Source organism: Anabas testudineus, chromosome 10 (genome assembly GCF_900324465.2).
Source record: "Anabas testudineus chromosome 10, fAnaTes1.2, whole genome shotgun sequence".
NCBI lineage: Eukaryota > Metazoa > Chordata > Actinopteri > Anabantiformes > Anabantidae > Anabas > Anabas testudineus.
Window position 1 is genome coordinate 21,147,024 of NC_046619.1, and position 21,715 is coordinate 21,168,738.

General features: G+C 40.4%; 3 protein-coding genes across 3 annotated transcripts; 1 reads left to right on the plus strand and 2 right to left on the minus strand.

Moving 5' to 3' along the window:
* Positions 1-141: 141 nt before the first annotated feature.
* LOC113160236 (thiosulfate sulfurtransferase/rhodanese-like domain-containing protein 2) lies at positions 142-3,963 on the minus strand. Its single transcript, XM_026357384.1, has 9 exons — positions 3,587-3,963; positions 3,054-3,343; positions 2,839-2,947; positions 2,588-2,707; positions 2,177-2,282; positions 1,860-1,975; positions 1,439-1,597; positions 1,120-1,258; positions 142-994 (listed from the first exon to the last, which is right to left on the minus strand). The coding sequence occupies exons 1-9, from the start codon at positions 3,728-3,730 to the stop codon at positions 765-767; spliced, it is 1,413 nt and encodes a 470-aa protein (XP_026213169.1). The 5' UTR covers positions 3,731-3,963; the 3' UTR covers positions 142-764.
* A 96-nt stretch (positions 3,964-4,059) lies between these two features.
* On the plus strand, positions 4,060-11,074 carry LOC113160234 (nuclear cap-binding protein subunit 1). The gene is made up of 23 exons (XM_026357381.1): positions 4,060-4,232; positions 5,122-5,210; positions 5,609-5,709; positions 5,798-5,954; positions 6,040-6,147; positions 6,301-6,422; positions 6,576-6,645; positions 6,755-6,970; positions 7,134-7,231; positions 7,314-7,377; positions 7,464-7,574; positions 7,730-7,794; positions 7,878-7,940; positions 8,031-8,105; positions 8,389-8,492; positions 8,610-8,732; positions 8,947-9,049; positions 9,195-9,288; positions 9,374-9,477; positions 9,604-9,721; positions 9,812-9,952; positions 10,277-10,390; positions 10,477-11,074. Exons 1-23 carry the CDS (start codon positions 4,199-4,201, stop codon positions 10,588-10,590), a joined length of 2,388 nt encoding a protein of 795 aa, XP_026213166.1. The 5' UTR covers positions 4,060-4,198; the 3' UTR covers positions 10,591-11,074.
* A 461-nt stretch (positions 11,075-11,535) lies between these two features.
* slc49a3 (solute carrier family 49 member 3) lies at positions 11,536-21,137 on the minus strand. The gene is made up of 10 exons (XM_026357383.1): positions 20,500-21,137; positions 16,696-16,854; positions 15,926-16,142; positions 15,487-15,563; positions 14,843-14,980; positions 13,903-14,019; positions 13,495-13,647; positions 13,253-13,410; positions 12,800-12,903; positions 11,536-12,530 (listed from the first exon to the last, which is right to left on the minus strand). The coding sequence occupies exons 1-10, from the start codon at positions 20,641-20,643 to the stop codon at positions 12,364-12,366; spliced, it is 1,434 nt and encodes a 477-aa protein (XP_026213168.1). The 5' UTR covers positions 20,644-21,137; the 3' UTR covers positions 11,536-12,363.
* Between the last annotated feature and the right edge of the window lie 578 nt (positions 21,138-21,715).

Below are 21,715 nucleotides of genomic sequence, written 5' to 3' on the forward strand. Positions count from 1 at the left end.
GCCCTGCAGCAGCTTTATTATTGCTCCACTAATAAAAAAAAAAATCAAGTATTTGTTATTGAAAACGAAGGTGAAACTGTGCTTCTGTAACTTCTTTTATTCAAAACGTGCACTGCACTTCTGCGTTTTTGCATGTTTTCGTTTTTTTTTTTTTCGTTCTGACACAATTAACACGTCTTGTTGAACACCTTCACAAATGTGTGTCATCCCAATGCATCACACCAATGCGTTGCTGCTTGTGGTTTTGAAGGGTTTGAGCAACACCTGCAGTCTCTAGAGCCTGCTTTGGTTTAAAGGGCACAAAAACTGGGTGTATTTTTGCATTTACACTTTTTGTGCAGCATAATGCCAGATTACTTAGTACTTTGTGAAACAGCTACAATTTAGGGAAAATAAAACATACAATTAAAAAATATAGATAAAATCCAATTTTTATACAAACTCCCACACACAGTAAGCTGTCTATATCTCCTGAGAGTTCCTCACTGATTGGGTATTCAGTTAAAACTTGTGGATTTGTACATTTTCACAATAAAAGACGTTTTATAATCCAATATCAGATATATGGACTGATTCTGAACTGTGTGTTCAGACTTAAACCATGTGACTTAATTCCCAACGTTCAGACAGTGTAATAAAAATTAATTATTTTAAAATATACTGGAGGCTTTCACTATTTGTAGTTGTACATTCTGACCTTTATCCCTGCACAAGTTTTTTAATGTGTCTGCAAGAAGTGATGTCCAACCCTAATCTATCTATCACTAAACATCCTGAGGGATTCTAGGACGTCCATCAGTGCACTCGCACTCCTCTTTGTGTCGTGGCGAGTCGGAGGTTGCCTCGCTCTGAGCTTGTCCCTTGGTCTGGCAGGTGGAACAGCAGGCGGTGTGTCCTTCCAGTCTGCAGCTGGGACAGGACAGAACCAGCTGGCAACAGAACTTGGTGGAACAGAGTTCATAATGGTCCCATGGACGGCCACAGTATCTGCAGTCTGAACAGAGAACCAGACCTATTTATATTTAACAACATGTAATTTTTTTTTTTTGTGTTTTAGATACGGCTAAAAGGATTTGGGTTTTTTTTTTTAAACATGGTAACACTTGTTAAAACACCAACCTGAAATTACATCATCGTTGGAGGATATGGTGTAGCGCTCATCGAAGACGAAAAGCTTCCCTCGATAGAAACCATCTGGGAAGCGCTCCAGGTACTTATGGATTCCACCTTTTAGCTGGTAAATCTCTTTACAGACATCCTACAAGAAGGACAGGGAGATGTAGGGGCCAAACGTAGACAAAAATATAGGTTCCATCTTTTAGAGCTGTTCCATATTCATTTACTCTTTTGGTGTGACAAAGAAATTACACAAAGACATGACTTAACAGCTCTCCCTGTAAAGCATACACCAAACATAAATGAATAAAAATCAACTTACCTTGGAGCGCAGGTAGGCAGAGCCGCGCTCACAGCGGATTCCTCCTGTGCAGTACATCAGAACCTTCTTATCTCTAAACAGTTCCAGGTTTTGGTCCACGTAGTCTGGGAAGTAGCTGAATTTACGGATGTTTGGGGCCAGACACTGAGTAAACTGCCCCTGCAGAAGCAAATAAAATAATAACCATTTAGATATTAAAACAATGCAAGCTGGCTTTCTGTCCTATTGATAACTGTGTGGATAATATCCCTTTTCCTTCTGTTCTAACTAGCTGTTCTAACTGGCCTTCTTCCTCAACAAGTAGCTAGTGTATAAAACAATAAATGACTTCATATAAATAAATGATCAGACTTTGATCAATAATTTTGCCTATAGAACCTATTCAACGTAAAGATTTGCAGAACACTAATAAAGCACTTACAATTTTACTCTCATAAAAGTTACGACAGTCAAGGAGGATGGTGTCATTGCATAAATCCCCTTCAGACAAAAGAGCCTCCACTTCTCTATGAAACTCTTCAGGCTCCAAATGAATTCCTGAGAGACAAGACAGATTTCAAACTCTGACAACAACCTTCACACACCACAGTATCAATGTCACAAAACAGAAACTCACATTAAAATAAACACATCAATACAAGGTAAAACTTGTGATATTAAAAGGAGGACACATTCTAAGTGGTAATAGCAAAAATAAAAAGAATAAAGAAATGTTATAGAAGGAAAAACAAGCAATACCTGCCAATTTGTAGGAGATCACATCAGGATCCACTCCCATTGGAACGATTTCCTTATAAACGCCGACCCTCAGATCTGTGAAACACTCTGCACCACCATCACTCGTCTGAATGAACACACACAGGACAATTACATATGTGTAGCAGCAGATTTCTGTAACTCTCAATGAGACTTCTGCACCTGTTGACAGGTATTTTGATCCTTGTCTGTAATTAATTTAAACAGAATGTGCACTAGTAATAATAAAGAGCACATTTATTTTTAGATTATTTAAATCTCTGTGTCTACCCAGCGAATAAAAAATGGCCATATTCATGCACAGCACCCATGTACAAACAATATGCACTCTTTAATATATGTAATGTGGTAAAAGTATATCTATATATTCTAAAAGTCATGTTTGATTCTGACCTTAAAATCCTCTTTATCCATCTTGAAGACAGGATGTGAACGCATTGCATCAATGTAAATATCAGTGGCCACCTTAGTGCCACCAACTGTTCCATTAATACCTTCTGTCGCCACCCTGACCTGTACAATACAGATTTTAAATGAACAATAAAAACTGGTTTACAAACAACTATATTTGTTTTCTTTCCATTTTTGAAAATGGTTTAAAGTCTGTATTTAATCCTGGTATAAATATATTCTAATTCAATCACCTTGCCAGTTAAGTGGAGTTTCTCACACAAAGCTTTCTGCCAAGCACAGATGACATGAGGATCCTCCACTTGACAGTAGCAATAATACAGAAGAACTTGTCCTGGACCCCTAAAAAAAGCAGGAGAAGAACATCATTGAGAGACACTAGTATTCATGTTACTTAAATCTGAAATGTAATCAAAGGCAGAGAGAAAAATCTAAACTTGACCAGTACATCTGGAGTCCATCTTCAGAGATGTGACTCATATCTGGTATCCATGCAGAAATGTCCACTGGCTTGAGCTCATGCTCAGTCTGCTGCTGCATTCCAGGTTCTTCTTCCAGTTGGATTAGCAGATGCTCATATGTGGCCTGTGTGAGCTGCTTTATTTCAGCATCATGAGTCCTGGCAACATGTTTGTGAATAGCAGAGTGTTCATTGAAGCTCTGCCCACAACAGCACCAGGACCTGCTTCCTTCCTCCTGACTGCCCTCTGTCTTGGATGCCACAAAGGCAGCAAATGACTGAAGAAGACAGAAGAATCAAGGGATTTAAATGTTACAAAGCTTGTGTGTTTCAATTAACACATGTTTCTAACTTCGGTTTCAATTAAAGCTTAAGAAACACTGTGTATATGATTTTAGCTGTTGTGTATAATGTACCATAAGTTATTGATTTACTTCTCAGGATTAACCCCGTTTTCGTAGGTGAACACAGATTAAAACAATATTGGTCATGCACCAGTCAATGTTTCTGTTGACACTCACCTTCCTCCTGCAGAAGCTGTAGTACCTTCTTTGTGAGGCAGAAAGTTGTTTCTCCTGTTTTAACGTTAATCCATTAACGTTAGATGTTAACGTGTCGAGTTCCAAGTTTATAAACTCAGAGCAAGGAATAATATCCGATTCCATGGTTGTAAACCTCTTTTATAGTATTATCGCTCAGAGCTAACGTTGGTTAGCTAACAAACAAACAACTAGCCAAGTTCTAAGACTTGTAAAAAAACAATTAGAAAGAGGTAACCACTACTTTGTGGTTTGAACATGCATGATAAGCGTATCTTCGTGGCATTATGTTATTAAATATGGACCTAATATTGTCTAACATTAAATATAAAGTCGTAAAAATTACAACATATACATTTTACATATCTGCCCCCAACGTGTACCACGTAACATCGGACAAAAAAGACGCTGCACCTTCCGGTTGACCCCTGACAGCACCGGATGTGCTTCACTTGAATCAGACCGCTTTTATTTTTCTGCACAAGTAGCGGCCAGGTTGAATAATCTAGAAGCTTGTTTAACCTAGTTCTAATTTAGTTTCAAACTCACCTTCTCCTTCAGTCTCATTACATTTGTAGCGAAGCGGCGAGAAACATGTCCAGGAGACGACACAGCGACGAGAATGACGGTAAGTGGACGTTACATGTGTAACTAATTCAGACGTTAGGCTAACGAGTCGTGGCTAGCTAACGTTAGCGTGTTTTGGGGAACGTTAATCTTTGGCTTGGTGCATTCGTGCATGTTCACTGATAAACCAACGCGATCTTACAAGGTCAGGTTGGGTCTTGTCAGCGTTATCCCCCAAAATACAAACAGTTCATATCGGTTATTATTTAATTCCATTGTCGTAGGTTAACGCGAGGAGCAGCGGTAGAAGAATTAACCAGTGCTCCTTCCCCGTTAGCTGCTGGGCTAACTGCTTTTAGTTTACATGGGGGCGGTAACCGAGTAAATCATGCAAATACATGCAAACGTCTGTATAAAATGTAACTGTTAATACTGACTAAAGCTAACCAACATCTCAAACATAGGTTAAAATGGACAGGGTTAAAGGATGAGTTCACAGTTTATCAAGTCTGTCTTAAGACGATCACTCAGGTGCTCACAGTTAAACATTTAGCGTTAAACGGATTTGGGACTCTGTGTTCCTTCTGTTGGTTCTGGCAATAAAAACATTTTATTTTTATGCGATTTTAATATGGGACACAGTTCATCAGTCTTGTTTTTTAAACTTGAGTTATTGAATTTGTCCACTTGTCAAAGTGTCTTAGGAAAGACACTGATCCCCACGTTGATCATGGGGTGTGTTTTATCTACTTGTGGTGGCTTTGGATATGTGAAAGAGTACATGTAATTGTTTTGCAGATTAAGAGAAGCGCACATTAACATGTACTCTGTTTTACTGCATTGTCTAGTTTAGGGTAGATGTTCCCCTTCAAAGCTGCCCTTGACCTCTGAACTCACGTTTTCTGCTTCACTCCCTCTGTGGTGATTGTCTTACTCTTTTATCCTTCCAGGAGGTCAGGCCCACAAAAGGAGGAGAACATCAGAGCCCATTGAGATTGAAGATCGTCTGGAGTCACTGATATGTCGTGTGGGAGAAAAGGTGAAACCCTCGGTCACCTCTGGCAATATAGTTCTTGCTCATTCTGTTGTACTTTCAACAAGCACTGCATCGGATTTTTATTAGCATTTAATATGTCGATTGTTGGTTTAATTGATTGCTGAATCATTTTGTCTATGAAAGTTGAAAAATGTCTGTTTTTCTCCAGAACAAGGTGACCTAACTTGTTTTGTCTAACAGTCCGAAATAAAAAAACATTCAGTTTATCATAGAGGATGAATACAAACAGATATCTGTCAAGCTGAAACCAGAGATTTAGTTTAGAATCAGAACCAGTTTTCTGCAGATGAACTAATCACTTCTGCTCTGTCACACAGTGATCACTCTGCTTTGGCTCTAAAGGAAATCACCAAACCTTTTTGACTTCATATTTCTTACAGAGTACATCATCCCTGGAGAGTAACTTGGAGGGCCTCGCAGGTGTTTTGGAGGCAGATCTTCCAAACTACAAAAACAAAATCCTGCGCATTTTATGTTCTGTGTAAGTTCACACCAGTTCTTACTTGGATCACTGTAGAGATGATCAGGCTCTGAATATGATTTCTCACTGGTTTGTCTTTTGTCAACAGTGCTCGCCTCCTGCCTGAGAAGTTGACTGTGTATACTACACTAGTTGGCCTCCTCAATGCCAGAAACTACAACTTTGGGGGCGAGTTTGTCGAGGCTATGATCAGACAACTGAAGGAGACGTTGAAAAACAACTTGTACAATGAAGCTGTGTATTTGGTATGCTGATGTTTTATTAGCAACTGACATATTGGTCTGAAAAACTCTGGTATATTGCTGTTTTTTTAATGACTTTTTTTTGTAGGTGCGATTCTTGTCTGACTTGGTGAACTGCCATGTAATTGCTGCTCCGTCTATGGTGGCCATGTTTGAAAACTTTGTCAGTGTTACTCAAGAGGAGGATGTACCACAAGTAGGTAGAGCGTTGAGCTGTCATACAAATGTGACCCTGCATGTGGATGAGATTAATGGTTTTATAATTCAACTTCAGTTCTTCTGTTTTTGATGGATTTCTAGTTTTAGACATTAAGCATTAAGATATTCTATGTGGTCTTTGTGTCGTCAGGTTCGGTCAGACTGGTTTGTGTACGTTGTTCTGTCCTGTCTGCCCTGGGTCGGTAAGGAGCTTTATGAGAAGAAGGATGTTGAGATGGACCGACTCCTCAGTCAGATTGAAGGTTACCTCAAGTAAGTGTTCTGCTGTCAGCTGTTTTCTCTGCTGCTGTCTTACTATATTTCTATTTTCATCTGCCTGATTCTTAAAGATTGAAAGAGGTCCGTACCTTGACCGCTCCTGTCTCGTCAGCTTATTCTTACATCACTACTCGTTGTATTTTTCAGGAGGCGAGTAAAGACTCATGTTCCGATGCTGCAGGTGTGGACAGCTGAGAAACCTCATCCACAAGAGGAGGTGAGGGAAACGCAGCGCACCACTGCTCTGCACTAGTAGGATGTCTTGCTTGGCCTGCACTGTGCTGGTACAGAACTTCGTAGTGACCTTTCTTTTATCCTCCTCACAGTACCTGGACTGCCTTTGGGCCCAGATTCAGAAGCTAAAGAAAGACCGCTGGCAGGAGCGTCACATCCTTCGTCCTTACATTGCCTTCGACAGCGTGCTGTGTGAGGCCCTGCAGCACAACCTGCCCCCCTTCACTCCACCCGGCCACATGCCCGATGCCCAGTATCCCATGCCCCGGGTCGTCTTCCGTATGTTTGACTACACAGATGCCCCAGAGGTATGTTACAGATGTGGTTTGACTTTGCCTTTGATAGGAGAAGTCTGTAACTGTACAGTTGGGTGTAATACACAGTATTATAGATACTTACCTGATTAACAATTGAGGTTTGTTTTTATTTTTTTCTGCTGTAAGTTCACAAACGTTTCTCTTCTGTCCTCAGGGTCCCGTTATGCCTGGCAGTCATTCTGTGGAGAGATTTGTCATAGAAGAAAACCTGCACTGTATCATCAAGACTCACTGGAGAGAGAGAAAAACATGGTGGGTAGCCATCTCGCTCAGAGTGTACATCTGAATCCAAATCCTTAAGTGCTTATCTTTTTGTGTGTGTTTAACCTTTCAGCGCAGCCCAGTTACTCAGCTACCCAGGGAAAAATAAGATCCCACTCAACTACCACATTGTGGAGGTACAGTTTTGTTTTCCATGCTGATAAACAGGACAAATATTAAAGGCTTGTACAAAATATAAAGTTGATCTTTTTTTTTCTCCAAGGTGATCTTTGGAGAACTTTTCCAGCTGCCCTCCCCACCTCACATTGACGTCATGTACACCGCACTGCTTATTGAACTCTGCAAACTGCAGCCGGGATCTTTGCCTCAAGTTGTATCCTTTTGTTGTTTGTATCATTTAAGACAAGTTGGTTCTTCACCACCGCCCTTAAAATTTCTGAGCTTCGTTCACAACCTGATCTGAGAACTGAGCCTTAAAGTTTCAGTCCTAAACAGAAAATAAACTTTTCCTTAACAACTGACTGTTAGTTGGCCCAAGCCACCGAGATGCTTTACATGAGGCTGGACACCATGAACACCACCTGTATAGACAGGTAACCTCACAACACATTTACTCTTACTGGACAAGAGCTTCTTAGAACTGTCTCTGGTCTAACACCACCCTTTGTGTTTCCAGGCTAATCAATTGGTTTTCTCATCACTTGAGCAACTTCCAGTTTCGATGGAGCTGGGATGACTGGTGAGTGATCTGTGATGGACACAGACGGTTCTTATTGGACATATTCACTGTTCAAACTGTTGACCGTGTGCTCGTGTGTCCTCTGTAAAGGGCTGACTGCTTGACTGTGGATCCTGAGAAACCCAAACCCAAGTTTGTCAAAGAAGTTCTGGAGAAGTGCATGAGGTATTGAAGCGTCATCCATGTCTTCTATAAGTTGAAGTGTAATTCTTTTTCTGGTCGTGTGAAGCAAAGTAAAAACCTGAAAAGCTTTGGAGTCGGGTGATGAACAGGATGATGAAATGGTATTTGAAGGTATCTCTTCTATTGCTTATGGAAGTCGGATTGTGTCCTTTACTTTATTACGTACTAAGTTTACCTCCAAAGTTTAACGTACAAAACTGTGAGTATAATAACAAAATCATGTTCTAGTTTTTCTTCCAATCTGAAACTTGCCTTCTCCCTGCAGACTTTCGTACCATCAGCGGATAGTGGACATCGTCCCTCCAACCTTCTCTGGCCTTATCCCTGCGGATCCCATCTTCATTTACAAATATATTGATGAGAGCGCTTGTAAGGAAACAATTTCTTCTGCTTTACCATAAATTACTATACAACTTATTTAATGATACTGTAAAAGGTTTCGAGTCTAGAATACTACTTGAAGAAAATGCCTCTCCCATCTCACAGCGTCGTTACCAGGATACCCAGTCTCCATCACTGTTTCAAACGCCATCAAGAACCGAGCGTCCAACGAGGAGATCCTGACCATCCTCAAAGAAGTGCCCAACCCCAACCAGGAGGATGATGATGGTGAGCATCACATTTTCTTTTGCTTCAGTGGCATTTCAGTGTTTCTAACAGTTCTTCACTATCAACCCTATCAGATTAAATCCACAAATTTCACACGTTGATGGAGGATCAGAGAGGAATAAGGGATGACATCAGGAGTTAGATGGTTTGAGATTCAATCGATCATCGATTACATTCTCTCTACTTTTCTTTTGTTCCTTTGTATTTTTTCCAGATGAGGGGGAGAGCTTCAACCCTCTGAAGATTGATGTGTTCCTGCAGACTCTTCTTCATCTCGCAGCCAAATCTTTCAGCCACTCCTTCAGTGCCCTCGGCAAGTAGGTGTTTTTTCTTCTCTCACATATAACAAACTAAAATGCAGTTGATCTACAACATACGAGTTTAATATGCAACGTCTGGAACACGGTAAAAGTTTTGATTCAATCCAGACTTTCTGGCCTCACCTGAGTCTGATTCATCCAGGTTTCATGAAATCCTGAAGACCCTGACTGACAGTGACGAGGGGAAGCTGCACATCCTCAAAGTGATATATGAAGTGTGGAGGAACCACCCGCAGGTACAGTGTGAATGTGTTTTAAAAAGTGTTTTAAAAGTACATGTGAAATGTTCAATTAACGTAACATGTCTTTGCTGCGTGACAGATGATTGCAGTGTTAGTGGACAAAATGGTTCGGACACAGATCGTGGACTGTGCTGCTGTTGCCAACTGGCTCTTCTCTCAGGACATGGCTCACGAATTCACCAGGTGAGACATCAACAAGTGCTAAAGTTTTAAAATGGATCCCATGAAGATGTCCGTTGTGTATCTGGAGTACAATGTTTCCTGTCTATCTGCCTCTATGAAGTAAAAAATGAAACACCCTCTGTCTAGACTTTACATCTGGGAGATCCTGCACTCAACCATCAGAAAGATGAACAAACATGTCCAGAAGATCCAGAAGGAGTTGGAGGAGGCCAAGGACAAGCTGGAGAAACAGCAGCATAAGAGGGTAACTGTTTTTCATCATTGACATTATTAATTCAGTAAGGATGAGGTAAGAAGGGGTATATTGTTTGTGTTTGTGTTTGTCTGCCAACAGAGGGACAGTGGTGACGACGAGGACATGGACAAGAACAGCGAGGATGAGGAGGGTCAGCTGGAGGAGCAGATTGAGAGGCTACAGGAGAAAGTGGAGTCGGCTCAAAGTGAACAAAAGAATCTCTTCCTCGTCATCTTCCAGGTACATAGTCACAGTTTATTTAGTTCTGTTTAGATCCTCAGAACACACTGGTACGGCATGGAGTGGTCGCAGATCCTAGATGTGAATGTGTGGTTCAGCCTCAGGTGCTGAGCCCAAAGCAAAGTCAGCTGCTCGGTTTTTAGGCAAATCACAAAGACTGAGAAGAGAAAAAAAGACACATGTGATGTTAGAAGCTTCAGTTATTTATAGACAAATAAATGTTGGGGTTGAAAACAAAAGTTACTAAAAATCGATTCAGACAGTGACTGTTCCGAGCTGCAGCTTTAACTCACATGTGCTTGTTTTTAATTCTTACTCTGTCAGCGTTTCATCATGCTGTTGACGGAGCATCTGGTCCGTTGTGAGACCGGCAGCGTCGACATCAGCACACCCTGGTACAAAAACTGTATCGAGCGACTGCAGCAGATTTTCCTCATGGTAAAATCATCACACACATACACACACACCAGAGTAATACGTTGCGGTGTTTCCGCTCGATGACGTGCTCTCTCCTCTCTCTGCAGCATCACGTGACCATCCAGCAGTACATGGGAACCCTGGAGAACCTGCTGTTCACGGCCGAACTCGATCACCACATCCTGGCTGTGTACCAGCAGTTCTGCGCTCTGCAGCTCTAAGACACACACACACACGCACACTGACACAAATTGAATTAAATGTGTACCTGTGTTCAGACAGCACCTGTGCTAAACCTACACATGAGAAACTACCAGCTCTTGCATCAAGAATCTCTTCATTACAGTTTTTTATTTACCTGTTTCATGTTCGGTGCCAGTGTTCAACATGTTAGCGGCTGTTTTCAAAGTAGGAAGACAAATGAGTCAGAAATTTCCTTTAGTGTTCCTTTTTGTAATTTCAATTGTATTTACTTTTGGCTTGATTTTCAGTTTTTGTTTCTTTTTACATCCAGCTCATATTCTTATGAATGGCTCTTTTTAAAGCTGTATCAACTGTCTACGTCCAGACGAAGCCAGAGGAATGATCATAGGAGGGGAGAGTTCAGGCCGGCTCTGACTGATTCTGAATCTACAGAGCGCTCTACTTTTTTATATTTGTTTTATGTGAAATTGGGAAATGATTAAAACTCTCCAGAGTCTTTAACTGCCCGATTGTTGGTTTCACTTTCTCTTCCTCTTCGAGCTGGTGCTTGTCCTTTTTTTCCCTCTTCAGTAAACAGTGAAACGTTCAGAGGAAGTCAAATTAAGCTGCAGCTATGAATAGTATTCATAATTTCCTCTGCATCCAGAAATCAATCTGTGCTCTGCAGCTCCCAGGATCTGATCAACTCGTCTGCAGAACGTTAATTAGCAACAATTAGGGTAATTGGTCAGTTGTCATTTTTGATGCTAAACATCTGTTCTTGATTCCTGGAAGATAAAACTCACCAAATGACAATATAGTGAGCAGAAACTTGTCCAACATTCAGTTATTTACTTTTTATCAGACACAACTTTATTTTGACAGATTCTGTTGATTTTGTCAACAGAATCAAAAACCCACACCTGACTGAGTTTGATATGAGCAGTACTTTTACATTTTTAAGGTAATAAATAGTTGCATGATTAGTTTTAGGAGTCTTTTAATTCATAACACAATGACACAACAGAGTTAGTGGCAGTTTGGTTCAAACAGGAAGCACCTCATCAGATCGGACATTTGAAAATTTAGTTTTCTGAAACATACAGAAATTTAATTAACGTGTCAATTTAATAATTACTCATAGTGAACAGAGCAGCTTATAGTGGTTTTAGTTCAGTACACTGTCAAACAGCTGCAGTGGAAACTGGCAGCAGGAAAATGTGTCTGTGATGTGAACATTGGGTTTTGTCGTTGTCCCTGAGAATCGAGAAGCTTCTGTCGTTACAGTTACTCTACACAGGTTGAAGTCCTGCTGTGTTCAGCACAACACTTTCATTTTGGTCTCTTAAATTTCTTTAACCACAGAAATTCCTGGATGTGTCGTTTAGATGAGACGAGGGCTGCGTGTCATTTCTTTAATTTGTCTTCATTTTCTCTCATCTTATCTTATTCAAAGGTGATCATTTAAATACACATGATCAGTTTAGGAATGTGAAGTCTGTACATCCATTAGAGCTACCTCACATTTCTCACTGCTCACTTCTCCAGTGGACGCAAAATAATTTACACAAATTTAATCCTTAGTAATTTTTTGTCTGTAAAAATTTTAAAATCATTCAAGTTACAAAAATACACAGTGTTGAGATTCTTTCTGTAGATAAACAGTGGATGTACCATTGTATAATATCCTGAGGATTACCTGTTAAAGTAGAAAACATTTGGCCCCATTATCATAAAAAATTAAAACACTCATTAATGAGTGTTACGGAGATACAGGTAGGTGTGATCACACCTATAATTTCCTCTGTGTCTCATGAGTCTAGTATTGGAGTGTGCTCATCGGTTGCCGAGTTGTTGATTGATCTGGTTCCATAAGTCGCCTGTTCTTCAGCCTCCAGTCGTCTGTATCTCGTGTGGAAGAGGAGGACGAAGCAGCAGGTGAACAAAGTGCACAGTCCTGCCATCACCAGTGTGGGCACTGAGGGACAGAAATGTCCAGATTAGGGTGGTTTGAAGCTTTATTCTCATTTTATTTGTAGAAATTTAAAGAGGATTATTATTCAGTTCTGAACCATCTGAGCATGAGCAGAACCGTTAAACTGCTTTCTAACAATAATGATAATGATGTTTGAGTTTGTGGTGTTTCTGACCGGTCAACACATTTTCAAGGATACGTATGTGTGCATGTGTACGGTCGGTCAGGAAATTCTCTGGATGCTCATTGTGGAGGAACATGACGCGACCTACCTTTCCAGCTCAGGACTGCATCCCCGCAGGTCGACTGAGGGGAGTCGGTGAGTCGTACAGTCAAAGCCTGGAGGAGGATTATGTAGAGAACAGACTGAATCTGTCTGTAAAAGATTCATAGGAGAAAAGTGAGTATAACCAACAGTAAACAGTCAAACCTGTGAGTTAAACTATGAAGTAATAAATATCTCGAGAAGAGCACAGTACCATAACTACAACCCTTGTCGTTTTGAGTGGTTCTTTAAAAGTACTGCAGTGTTTTATATTTACTTTGAGTACTTGATGATCAACAACTCATTTACATTTTCTCACCAATTTATCATTTTAACTTCTATGACATGAAGCATATTAACAGCACATTTACAGTCAACCAGAGACCTCTAATAAGTCTATTTGATGATGCTCTCATTTATACTGTATACTGTGCGTGCTGTTTGACTCAGACAGCAGTACCCTGATATGAAGATAAGTCCGGCTGATGTGGCTTCTCCGACCGGATACGAACACTCCACAGAAAGCTCCATGGCCACCGGGTAAATAGAGAAACCAAAAAAGCCAAAAAGAGAACAGACGGCAGCTACAGCGGCTTTCTGCTGCCGCATCAGAGACACCTGCAGAGAGGAGAAGAGATAGAAGAGGAGCTCTGAAGATCAACATGGTGGGAAAACATATGAGCATCAAATGCGTGTTCTCACCACTGCGAAGGCGATGCACGCCAGGGCTGAGAAGCTCATGTTGATTTTTATGGCTTCAATGAACTTCTTGGTTTTGTCGACGTAGAGACCCAGAGCGCCGGCTCCTACGATTCCAAACACAATGAAGAGAGCGCCGCACAAGCCTGCAAAGTCCTGCAGGGGTGAGATTTTATAGATTTACACCTCAGTGGTTCTAAAACATCAGGTCTGTGAAGGTAAATCCATATATTTATTGATCCATTGTGTACAGTTTGCTAACACAACTCATGCTGTGGCTGTTTGATTCTCCTGGACTGTAAATCCCCAATCTACTGCCTGAGCTGCTTTTATTGCTAAATTCATACTAAATGGTCCTAATTGTTTTTAATGGGAATATCAATGCTGTGTGTTATCCTGATGTGTACTTACATTTGTGTATCCTTGCACACACAGAATCTGCTCCAGCAGCGTGGAGAAGCAGGTGAAAACGGCGATGCCTGATCCGAAGCACAGCAGCAGGATGAGGTAGGCTTTGTTCTTCAGTAACTAGAGGAAACAGAGCAGACTTGCTGAGAAAGGCTTGGTCCTCGTGGGCAAACAAGGTCACTGCAGCAGCTGCATTCGACAAGGGAAACAACATACAGGCAACATACCACACTTAATAAAGCCATAGAACTAAAAATAAAAAAAATCAATCACCCTAGTATTTTGTTACACACACTGCTGCTACACATATGCTGTATTTGTTATTTGGAAATGTTGAATAATTTGTACAGAAAAACTGTGTGCACAACTGCAGGAACCATAAAAGGTTATGTAAATTGTGTTGAGAGTAATGATATGTTTAATATTTAGCTATCCTGAGGCTTTGTTTACAAGCTGATCATTATTTTATCATTGTTACTTTGTGCACGACCAAAAAACTGGACATTACTCTTTGCAGGACATGGAAAATCACATTCCCTGTTGTTTTGGTTTTGACCTTGCTGATTGACTGCGTCTATGTGTTAGAGAGCTGGATATCTTAGGAGGTAACGCTCAGCACTGTATGAATACATAAAGCTAAAGCACAGACTGTGTTTGGAGACACGGGATTCGTCATAACCAGTCTGGTGCAGTTTGAATTACAGTGGGTAGAGACTGAATTACAGAAGATCCCCACATCTCGCAGCCTCACTGCAGGTAAAAATACCGTCACCTCAGACACTCTGCCCTTGGTGACAATAATGTGACAGTTAAAACTGAAGGTAGGCGTCTCTCCTGTTTCCCCTCGTTTTTTATAACAGGTCAAATTAAAAGTTTTTCCATATGAACCTCACAGTTCACTGACACCTTCTAAACAACAACTTTCTGTTTTCTGTGTCTTTACCAGTTTGATGCCCTGTACAAACGGCTCCAAGTCTGAGGACTCGGCACTGGCTGACGGTGGCGTGGGGGGTGCACTGCTCCGTATCCCCAGTGTTGCTAGGAAACAGATGATGCATGCTGGAATGGCATAGACAAGCAACTAGAGGATGAGAGAAAGAACGCATAATGTGTTGATAAATGGAGGGTAGCACCTTAAATCAAAGACAATTTATCATCGTTAGCAGGTGAATTGACCACACAGAGGCTGGATGCAGCAAATGTCTGTATTAGCAGCTGCAATCCCTCAATTCCCTGTTGGAACCTGTGGTTTTAGGCCAACCTGGCAGATCGTAGACATAAGGGAGAGAATGCGGCTGAGTTTCAGTGTTTGTGTTAAAGGGAATAAACCACTGAACACCCTGGAAACCTGATGTTATAAATGTTGTCATTTGTTCAACAAAATCTCTATTTGCTCAACACTTAGTTGTGTAATTATACATTTTTGCATCTTTACACATGTTGTTCAATGATGTTTCTTCATGAGTTAAAGTTGGTCAAGATGCAAAGTGACAAAATGCATAATTAACGGTAAAATGCAATCAGCAACAAGGCAACCCTAATTTCCCCTAAATTCAATACGGAAACCTTAGACCTGGTTCAACTCACCAAGTTTGGAATTTGTGCAGATGTTTGAGCCACCCAAGGAGAAATTATGTTAGCGAGGAGGACGCCCAGTGGGTTGGCTGAGGGAAAAGAGAAGAGCAACTGAAGGTGTAGTAGTAGTAGTAGTAGTAGTATCTTTAAGTACTGTAGCTGTTTATCTCTGGACACATTCTTTAACCAAACCAAACCAAAATGTGCTGGCAGCTGTAAACACATTGTTGTTGGTCTCTTTTAACATTTTACATCTTTTTTGTTAATCCTCTTATATTTTAAACATTCAGACTCACAAATCTTTTAAATGGTGTGTCAACAGATACCACTGGTGGAGTTTTTGGTCACTTGTGGGCATAAGAGATTTACAGTAACTGTAAGATATCACATTCTTATATGTAATTTACGGGGAGTCACACCGAGCTCTCGTTAACAACAGTATATCACTCACACATAGAAGTGATCATATTAGCTGTGGCCCGCTGATTGTCAGGAAACCAGAGTGCTGCCATCTTAGTTGGGGTGAAAATGATGAGGGGCTGAGCCAAGGCACCAAAGGTCTGACCTAACATCACTACTGGATAGGGGACGATAAAACCCTCTCTGCTTGGTGCGCCCAAGAAACGCAGCACGGCCCCAAACATATTCAGCCAGGAGCCCAGGATCAGCTGCAGGTCAAGAGGACAGTGACAGATCAAGATGCTGTCGACAGGTGAGTTGTATGTTCTTATCCTTCTTGGTGCTTAGAGCTGGAATAATTCTAAACCATTGTTCTCAATCAACTATCAGTCAAGTCCTGTTGGAAGTTTTTTTAGTTTAATTTCATATTTAAATTACTGAAAGAAAAAAGCTGAAGGGAGGTAAGAAACAACAAACTATTCTCCCCCTTGGAAGATTTCATCTTTTATCTTTTAGAGTATAATTACATCAGTATCTGAAAGGTTCAGTTACTGGGAGACATTGTCCCTTCAGTGCAGTACATCTACAGACTATTATTATCTTTTATGGCCACTGGATTAAAGCTTTGTGCTATAAAAAAAAAAAAAACACAAATCCCACAAATCCCAGACCTCACTGTTTGTACACTAGCTCCTAGACCAAGTATAGACAATGAATATTATAGCACCTACTCAGTTACTGGAAAATGTAGCTCCAATACCCTCTACTGTGTCTATACCCCACAAAACAACAGCACCTTACTAGTTAAAGTACAGTTTATACCGTGATCCGTAGCCCAAAGGTGTCCAGCAGCCATGTGGTCCCAAAGCTGAGTGGTATGGCAACGATCATGTAGACCAGTGACAACCAGTTGATATCATCCAGAGAGACCTTCAGGTACTGGGCAGACTGGTCTGCTACTGGTGCGAAGGTCAGCCATATCTGTGAATACACATGGCGAGTTGTTTTTCCATAATGAGGTATGTGTATATATTAAATGTAACTTCATCTTAAGCGCCTGTTTCACTGAAACCAAACCAGAAAGGATAACCTGTTCTTTTCTACATCTACAGATTCAAGGATTCCTAATTAACTGTTACAACACTACATATCACATTGCGTGTGCTCAATCCTACAAAACCGGTTGCACTTTATGTTTTAGCACTTTAGTTTCCTCATGTTTGTCATATGATCTGCACACAATGCTTCAGAAATGAGGAAATGGTTAAAAAAAAATAGAGAGAGACGTGTTTTGGCCTGTTTCTGCTCTCACATGACAACACAACAGCCCCTTCCTTAGCCACTTCTGCACCCCCATACCATAAGAGATGTAGGGTTTGAACTGAGCCCTGATAACAAGCAGGAAGGTTCATAGATCATTCTCATATATGGCTTCCTCACTGCATGATAGAGCTTTAACGTGTTCAACTTTCCTCTTGAGTTTTGTATGAGATTCCCATTTCAGTGTGCACAGGGTCCTGCAGACCCAGAGTGAGAAAACTTCAAACACAGAAGCTTGTACAATAAATTCTGAACAGCTTCCAGGCTCCACCACTATGAAGACCTAAGTAGGCCATCAAGCTATCAGCAAACACCAATCAGGAGAGGAGAAGCCAGGACCACAAGGTGTTCCACATGAAATCATCAACACACCTGGATCTGATCACACAAACTGCCTGAAGATCAGGAAATGAGCATTCAATGAGCTATAAAAAGGTATTTTAAGAAAAATGACTTTATAAATAAATCTACTTTAAATGATATTTAGCTTATGTTAATTAGTGATTAGTAATTAAATCTCTAAGATAAATGTAGTAGAGGAAAATATCAAACACCTCCAGTAAGTAGTAGCAGCAAAATCATAAAAAATACAAGACCAGACAACACAAGGGGAAAATGCAAACTCATGTGGTTGGGTAAACCTATGAGCTCCCTCGATGTAGAGCCTATAAAGGTCTTAAGTCTTGTTAATGTCAATGAGATATACACGTTATCTGATTTTGTGCAATACTTCTGATTTGCCAGTGCACCTAAAAGAAGGTTAATACAGATTAATTGAACAATGGCCATTGTACAAAAAGGGTATTTATTATACAGAAAAAAGCTGCACATGTAGCTGGCAGCTTAATCAACTGAATGAGTCTGATCTGCTAACTCAACAAGGCAGAACCAGTACAAGTCTCTGTTTTGTGGACAGTGATGAAAAAGCAAATTATGCATCTGAGCTGACACAAGCTGGTCAGCTGATTTGGACACACAATGTCAGCTCTGTCCCTTATAGAGGGGGGGAGGGATGCTGGGGATGCACTAAGCATTGTGACGTGTTTTTCCTTCTCTTCTTCTATAGAGAACAGAGCTGACTCTAAAGAATAAAGAAGATCTCATTGTCTGATTTTAAAGTTTTCTCCTTAAGTGGAATCTTTCTGTAAGCTCCATCTAATACTTAACATTAAAAAGTACTATGAATTACACATAAACATCATACTGTGTATACGTAAGAGCTACACTGATTAATCAACCAGGCTTATTGCCGCTATTAGTATAGGTTTAAGTGTCAGAGAAGAAATAATTAGAAATTTCAGTACATAAATGACAAAATATGTTTGAGATAATTAGGAAAGATGTCCACTAGAGAGCTGAGCTATATTGGAAATAAATCTAAGGTGAGGTGTACTGGGTGTTTATGTTAAAACACACGTTAAAAAATACATCCTGCTAACTTATATTATTTTTATATTATAACCTGTTTTTGTTTCTTTAGTCCCCACACAAAGGAGTATCAACATCTAAAAAAAATTTAGTTAAAATTATATTAAAAGCCACACTTGTGAAAATCATCCATTTTTCATTTTGTTATAAAATTTACTCTTTATAAAAATGTTTAAAGTAGAAAGAGCCCCACATGGTACAGCTCATCTTCCAAAACGATCATACAGGTGAATCAACACCTCTCAAAAACTATATCTAAACATTATGACCTCACTGAGGACACTAACAGCAGTATATTTGTCTTTTTAAGATGATGTGTGTATACAATGTGGGTAACACTGATTTATAATGATTTTTAAAATCCACACTAAATCAATTTACATGACGAATAATCAATAACCCACCTCAGAGCTGCTAATATCAGACACATTGATGTCTAACAGGATTATCAGCTGCTATTCGCCACATCATGAATGACTTTCAAACAGCTGAGGATCTTTTGTGAATGGGAACACCCGTCCCATGAAAACAATAGCTCCCATAGAGAGGACACGTCCCGTGGGAGGTGGGAAAAGGTGAGGGAGGGGCTCAGTTTGCATGACAGGCACACTTGCCTCCAGGCACACTGTGCTTTTCAATGATAACATCCCCAGGGAGTAGATATCACGTTCCACTAACAATAATGGGCCACACCGCTTCTCTGTTCACAACTATATCTTTTAAAGTCAACTGTACTGATGGAAGTCATCACAGTCCTTATGTCGACAACGTGACAAAATAAATAAAGGATTTCTTAATATACTTCATGTGTTACCTGAAGCAGGTGCCAAAAATATTATCTTCTTATATTTTTTTTGAACTTCTGAGGAGCCTTCTCGATTCAGAAATGGTGGTGATGGTGTCAGTGGTTTAGGCGACTCCTGCAGTGAAGTGGACAATAACTTAGGAGCAACAGGGAGTCGAACCATTGACCGTGGGATTTTTTAGAAGACTGCTCTACTAAGCTACATGTTGTCCCAGTGTGCTGATACTAATGTTTAACTTTAAAGCAAACATCTATTTTTTAAAAAAAGTAAATTGGGAAACTAAATAGAAAAAACTAAATAATCATGGGGAAATCAGAGCATTCAAAAGTTTTAGTGAACACTACTTTAGTGTTTTCCCCATGGATTAGAGTTATAAGAGTTCCTGTCAGACATCAACTTTATACAATTTAAATGAATAAACTAGCAGTAATAGAATATATTACTAAATAAGGTTTTCATTAGTGTGTAATCACATGAAAATACCAACAACTGTGTTTTCTTTAGCTTAGAACGAGTCCTCTTTCACAGAGGCCACCATGTTTCTGTCGAGACAAACCAAACTGAAATGTCCAGCACAGATTTCCAGCACAGTGTTGAAGAACTTTAAGCCCTGTACACATTTGTAAAGAAACCTGCTAAACTGCCAGAGGAAACAAGGTTATTTTTAATCACCTGCACTGATTACTGAAATCAGTTTCACTTTTACATGACAGTTGAAAAATCTGCACAAGAAAACTGATTGTAAATAGTTGAACCACATTAATTTGTGTGGAGTCCAGGGGTGTAACAGGGTAAGGGGCCCCACAGAGGCTGCACTTGTAGGGGCCCCGGATTTCTGTGCTACGCCACTGCTCCGATCAAATATAATTCAGGGTGGGCGGTCATCTGCCTGGACCGGCTGAGGTGAGTGGAAAAGAACAGCAGGCTACACGAACTCTGGATCTATTCAGCGTTGTTTACAGGATCATCCTACAGAGGACGCTTTTTAAGTACCTCCCTGGTTCAGGACTCTGTTATAAGCCATACATTAAAAGTCCCGTCCTGGATCCGGACTTCGTGGTTCGTTACTCACCGTCGCGTTGGAGCAGTTCAACAAACACAGCACCAGCAGGACGAACCACCTCCTCTTGTACACTTTAAACTGCAGCAGTTTCTTCAGTTCTTCGTTTGGTTCTCTAGGAACCTCAGAGGAGGTTCCGTCAACATCATCCTCCATGAGCGAAGTTCACCGGTTAAGCTAAGTGGACCATTAACGTTAGCTAATGCTAACACCGTCCAAGAACCCGAGTCATGGACAAGTTTACGCTGTCGGACACAAAACCCAAAACACGAACCGTAAACCCATTGTGTTTCTCCTAATCTACTAACTGATCACAGTCACTTTTGACACAAACAAACGCCGAAGGAGCCGTTTCCAGGTTGGACTAAGTCGTTAAACACCGCTTCTAGTTTCAGGGACACCGCAGGGCACGGTACTGTAACAGAGATCCTCTACTGACGAGATGCATCACTCGGACACAGCCGTTCAGGCCCCGTATACGTTTGTAGGCTACTGCTGCTGAGAAGTACACAAACTACAAAGTACAAGTACAGTGGGAAAACTGAAGGGGAGATCAACCTGTGTTTTATGGAACAACTAGAAAAGTGTTAAAGACAAGACAAGAACAGAAAGAACACATAGGCACAGTTTAAAGTTCAAAGGTCAACACTGGTGATCAGCTGATTAAGGGAAGGTAACCACGGCTGAACTGTGTCATGTTTAAGTGTAGATTTCCTCTCATCCATGAAACATAAATATGTTATATATGTAAATATGTATTTTTATTGAACAGACACATTAAAGTTATTGTTGTTTTGTTCTTTGTAAAGCGTGTTTGACACAATGAGTTGAAATCAGAACATAGTAAGTTTCAAGTTTCGGGGTCTAATTACATCTTTAAGGAGTTGAACTAATTCTAGTGTAATCAACTCAAATATCACCACTCAAATTGTTTGTGTTTTTGTCTAAAAAGGTACTTGACTAAAAGTGGAACACAAGTAGGTCTACTAAAGCACTGAGTTTAGTAACTGATAAAAAACTAAGAATAAACACTGTTGGACTTTGTGCCGTTAATAACATCAATGTGGAAGTCTAGCCCAGATTTTCTTTATTATCAGATTATTTAGTGACTCAGTTATAAAAAATAATCAAGTTACCACAGCTGGGTGCGTGTAAAATGCCTATTTTTACTATGAGGAGACGACGGTTTCTGTGCACCCCCCTTCTGAAACCACTAACTGTGTAGCAG

Coding starts and splice junctions, on each gene's coding strand:
- LOC113160236 (XM_026357384.1), bottom strand. CDS start 3,730: ATGGAATCGGATATTATTCCTTGCTCTGAGTTTATAAACTTGGAACTC. Junction 3,344..3,586: donor ACAGCTTCTGCAGGAGGAAG/GTGAGTGTCAAC, acceptor TGTCTTCTTCAG/TCATTTGCTGCCTTTGTGGC. Junction 2,948..3,053: donor TCTGAAGATGGACTCCAGAT/GTACTGGTCAAG, acceptor TGCTTTTTTTAG/GGGTCCAGGACAAGTTCTTC.
- LOC113160234 (XM_026357381.1), top strand. CDS start 4,199: ATGTCCAGGAGACGACACAGCGACGAGAATGACG. Junction 7,232..7,313: donor TGGAGAGAGAGAAAAACATG/GTGGGTAGCCAT, acceptor TTAACCTTTCAG/CGCAGCCCAGTTACTCAGCT. Junction 7,941..8,030: donor CGATGGAGCTGGGATGACTG/GTGAGTGATCTG, acceptor TCCTCTGTAAAG/GGCTGACTGCTTGACTGTGG.
- slc49a3 (XM_026357383.1), bottom strand. CDS start 20,643: ATGGAGGATGATGTTGACGGAACCTCCTCTGAGGTTCCTAGAGAACCA. Junction 16,855..20,499: donor TGAACTGCTCCAACGCGACG/GTGAGTAACGAA, acceptor GTGTATTCACAG/ATATGGCTGACCTTCGCACC. Junction 15,564..15,925: donor TAATATGATCACTTCTATGT/GTGAGTGATATA, acceptor CTTTTCCCTCAG/CCAACCCACTGGGCGTCCTC.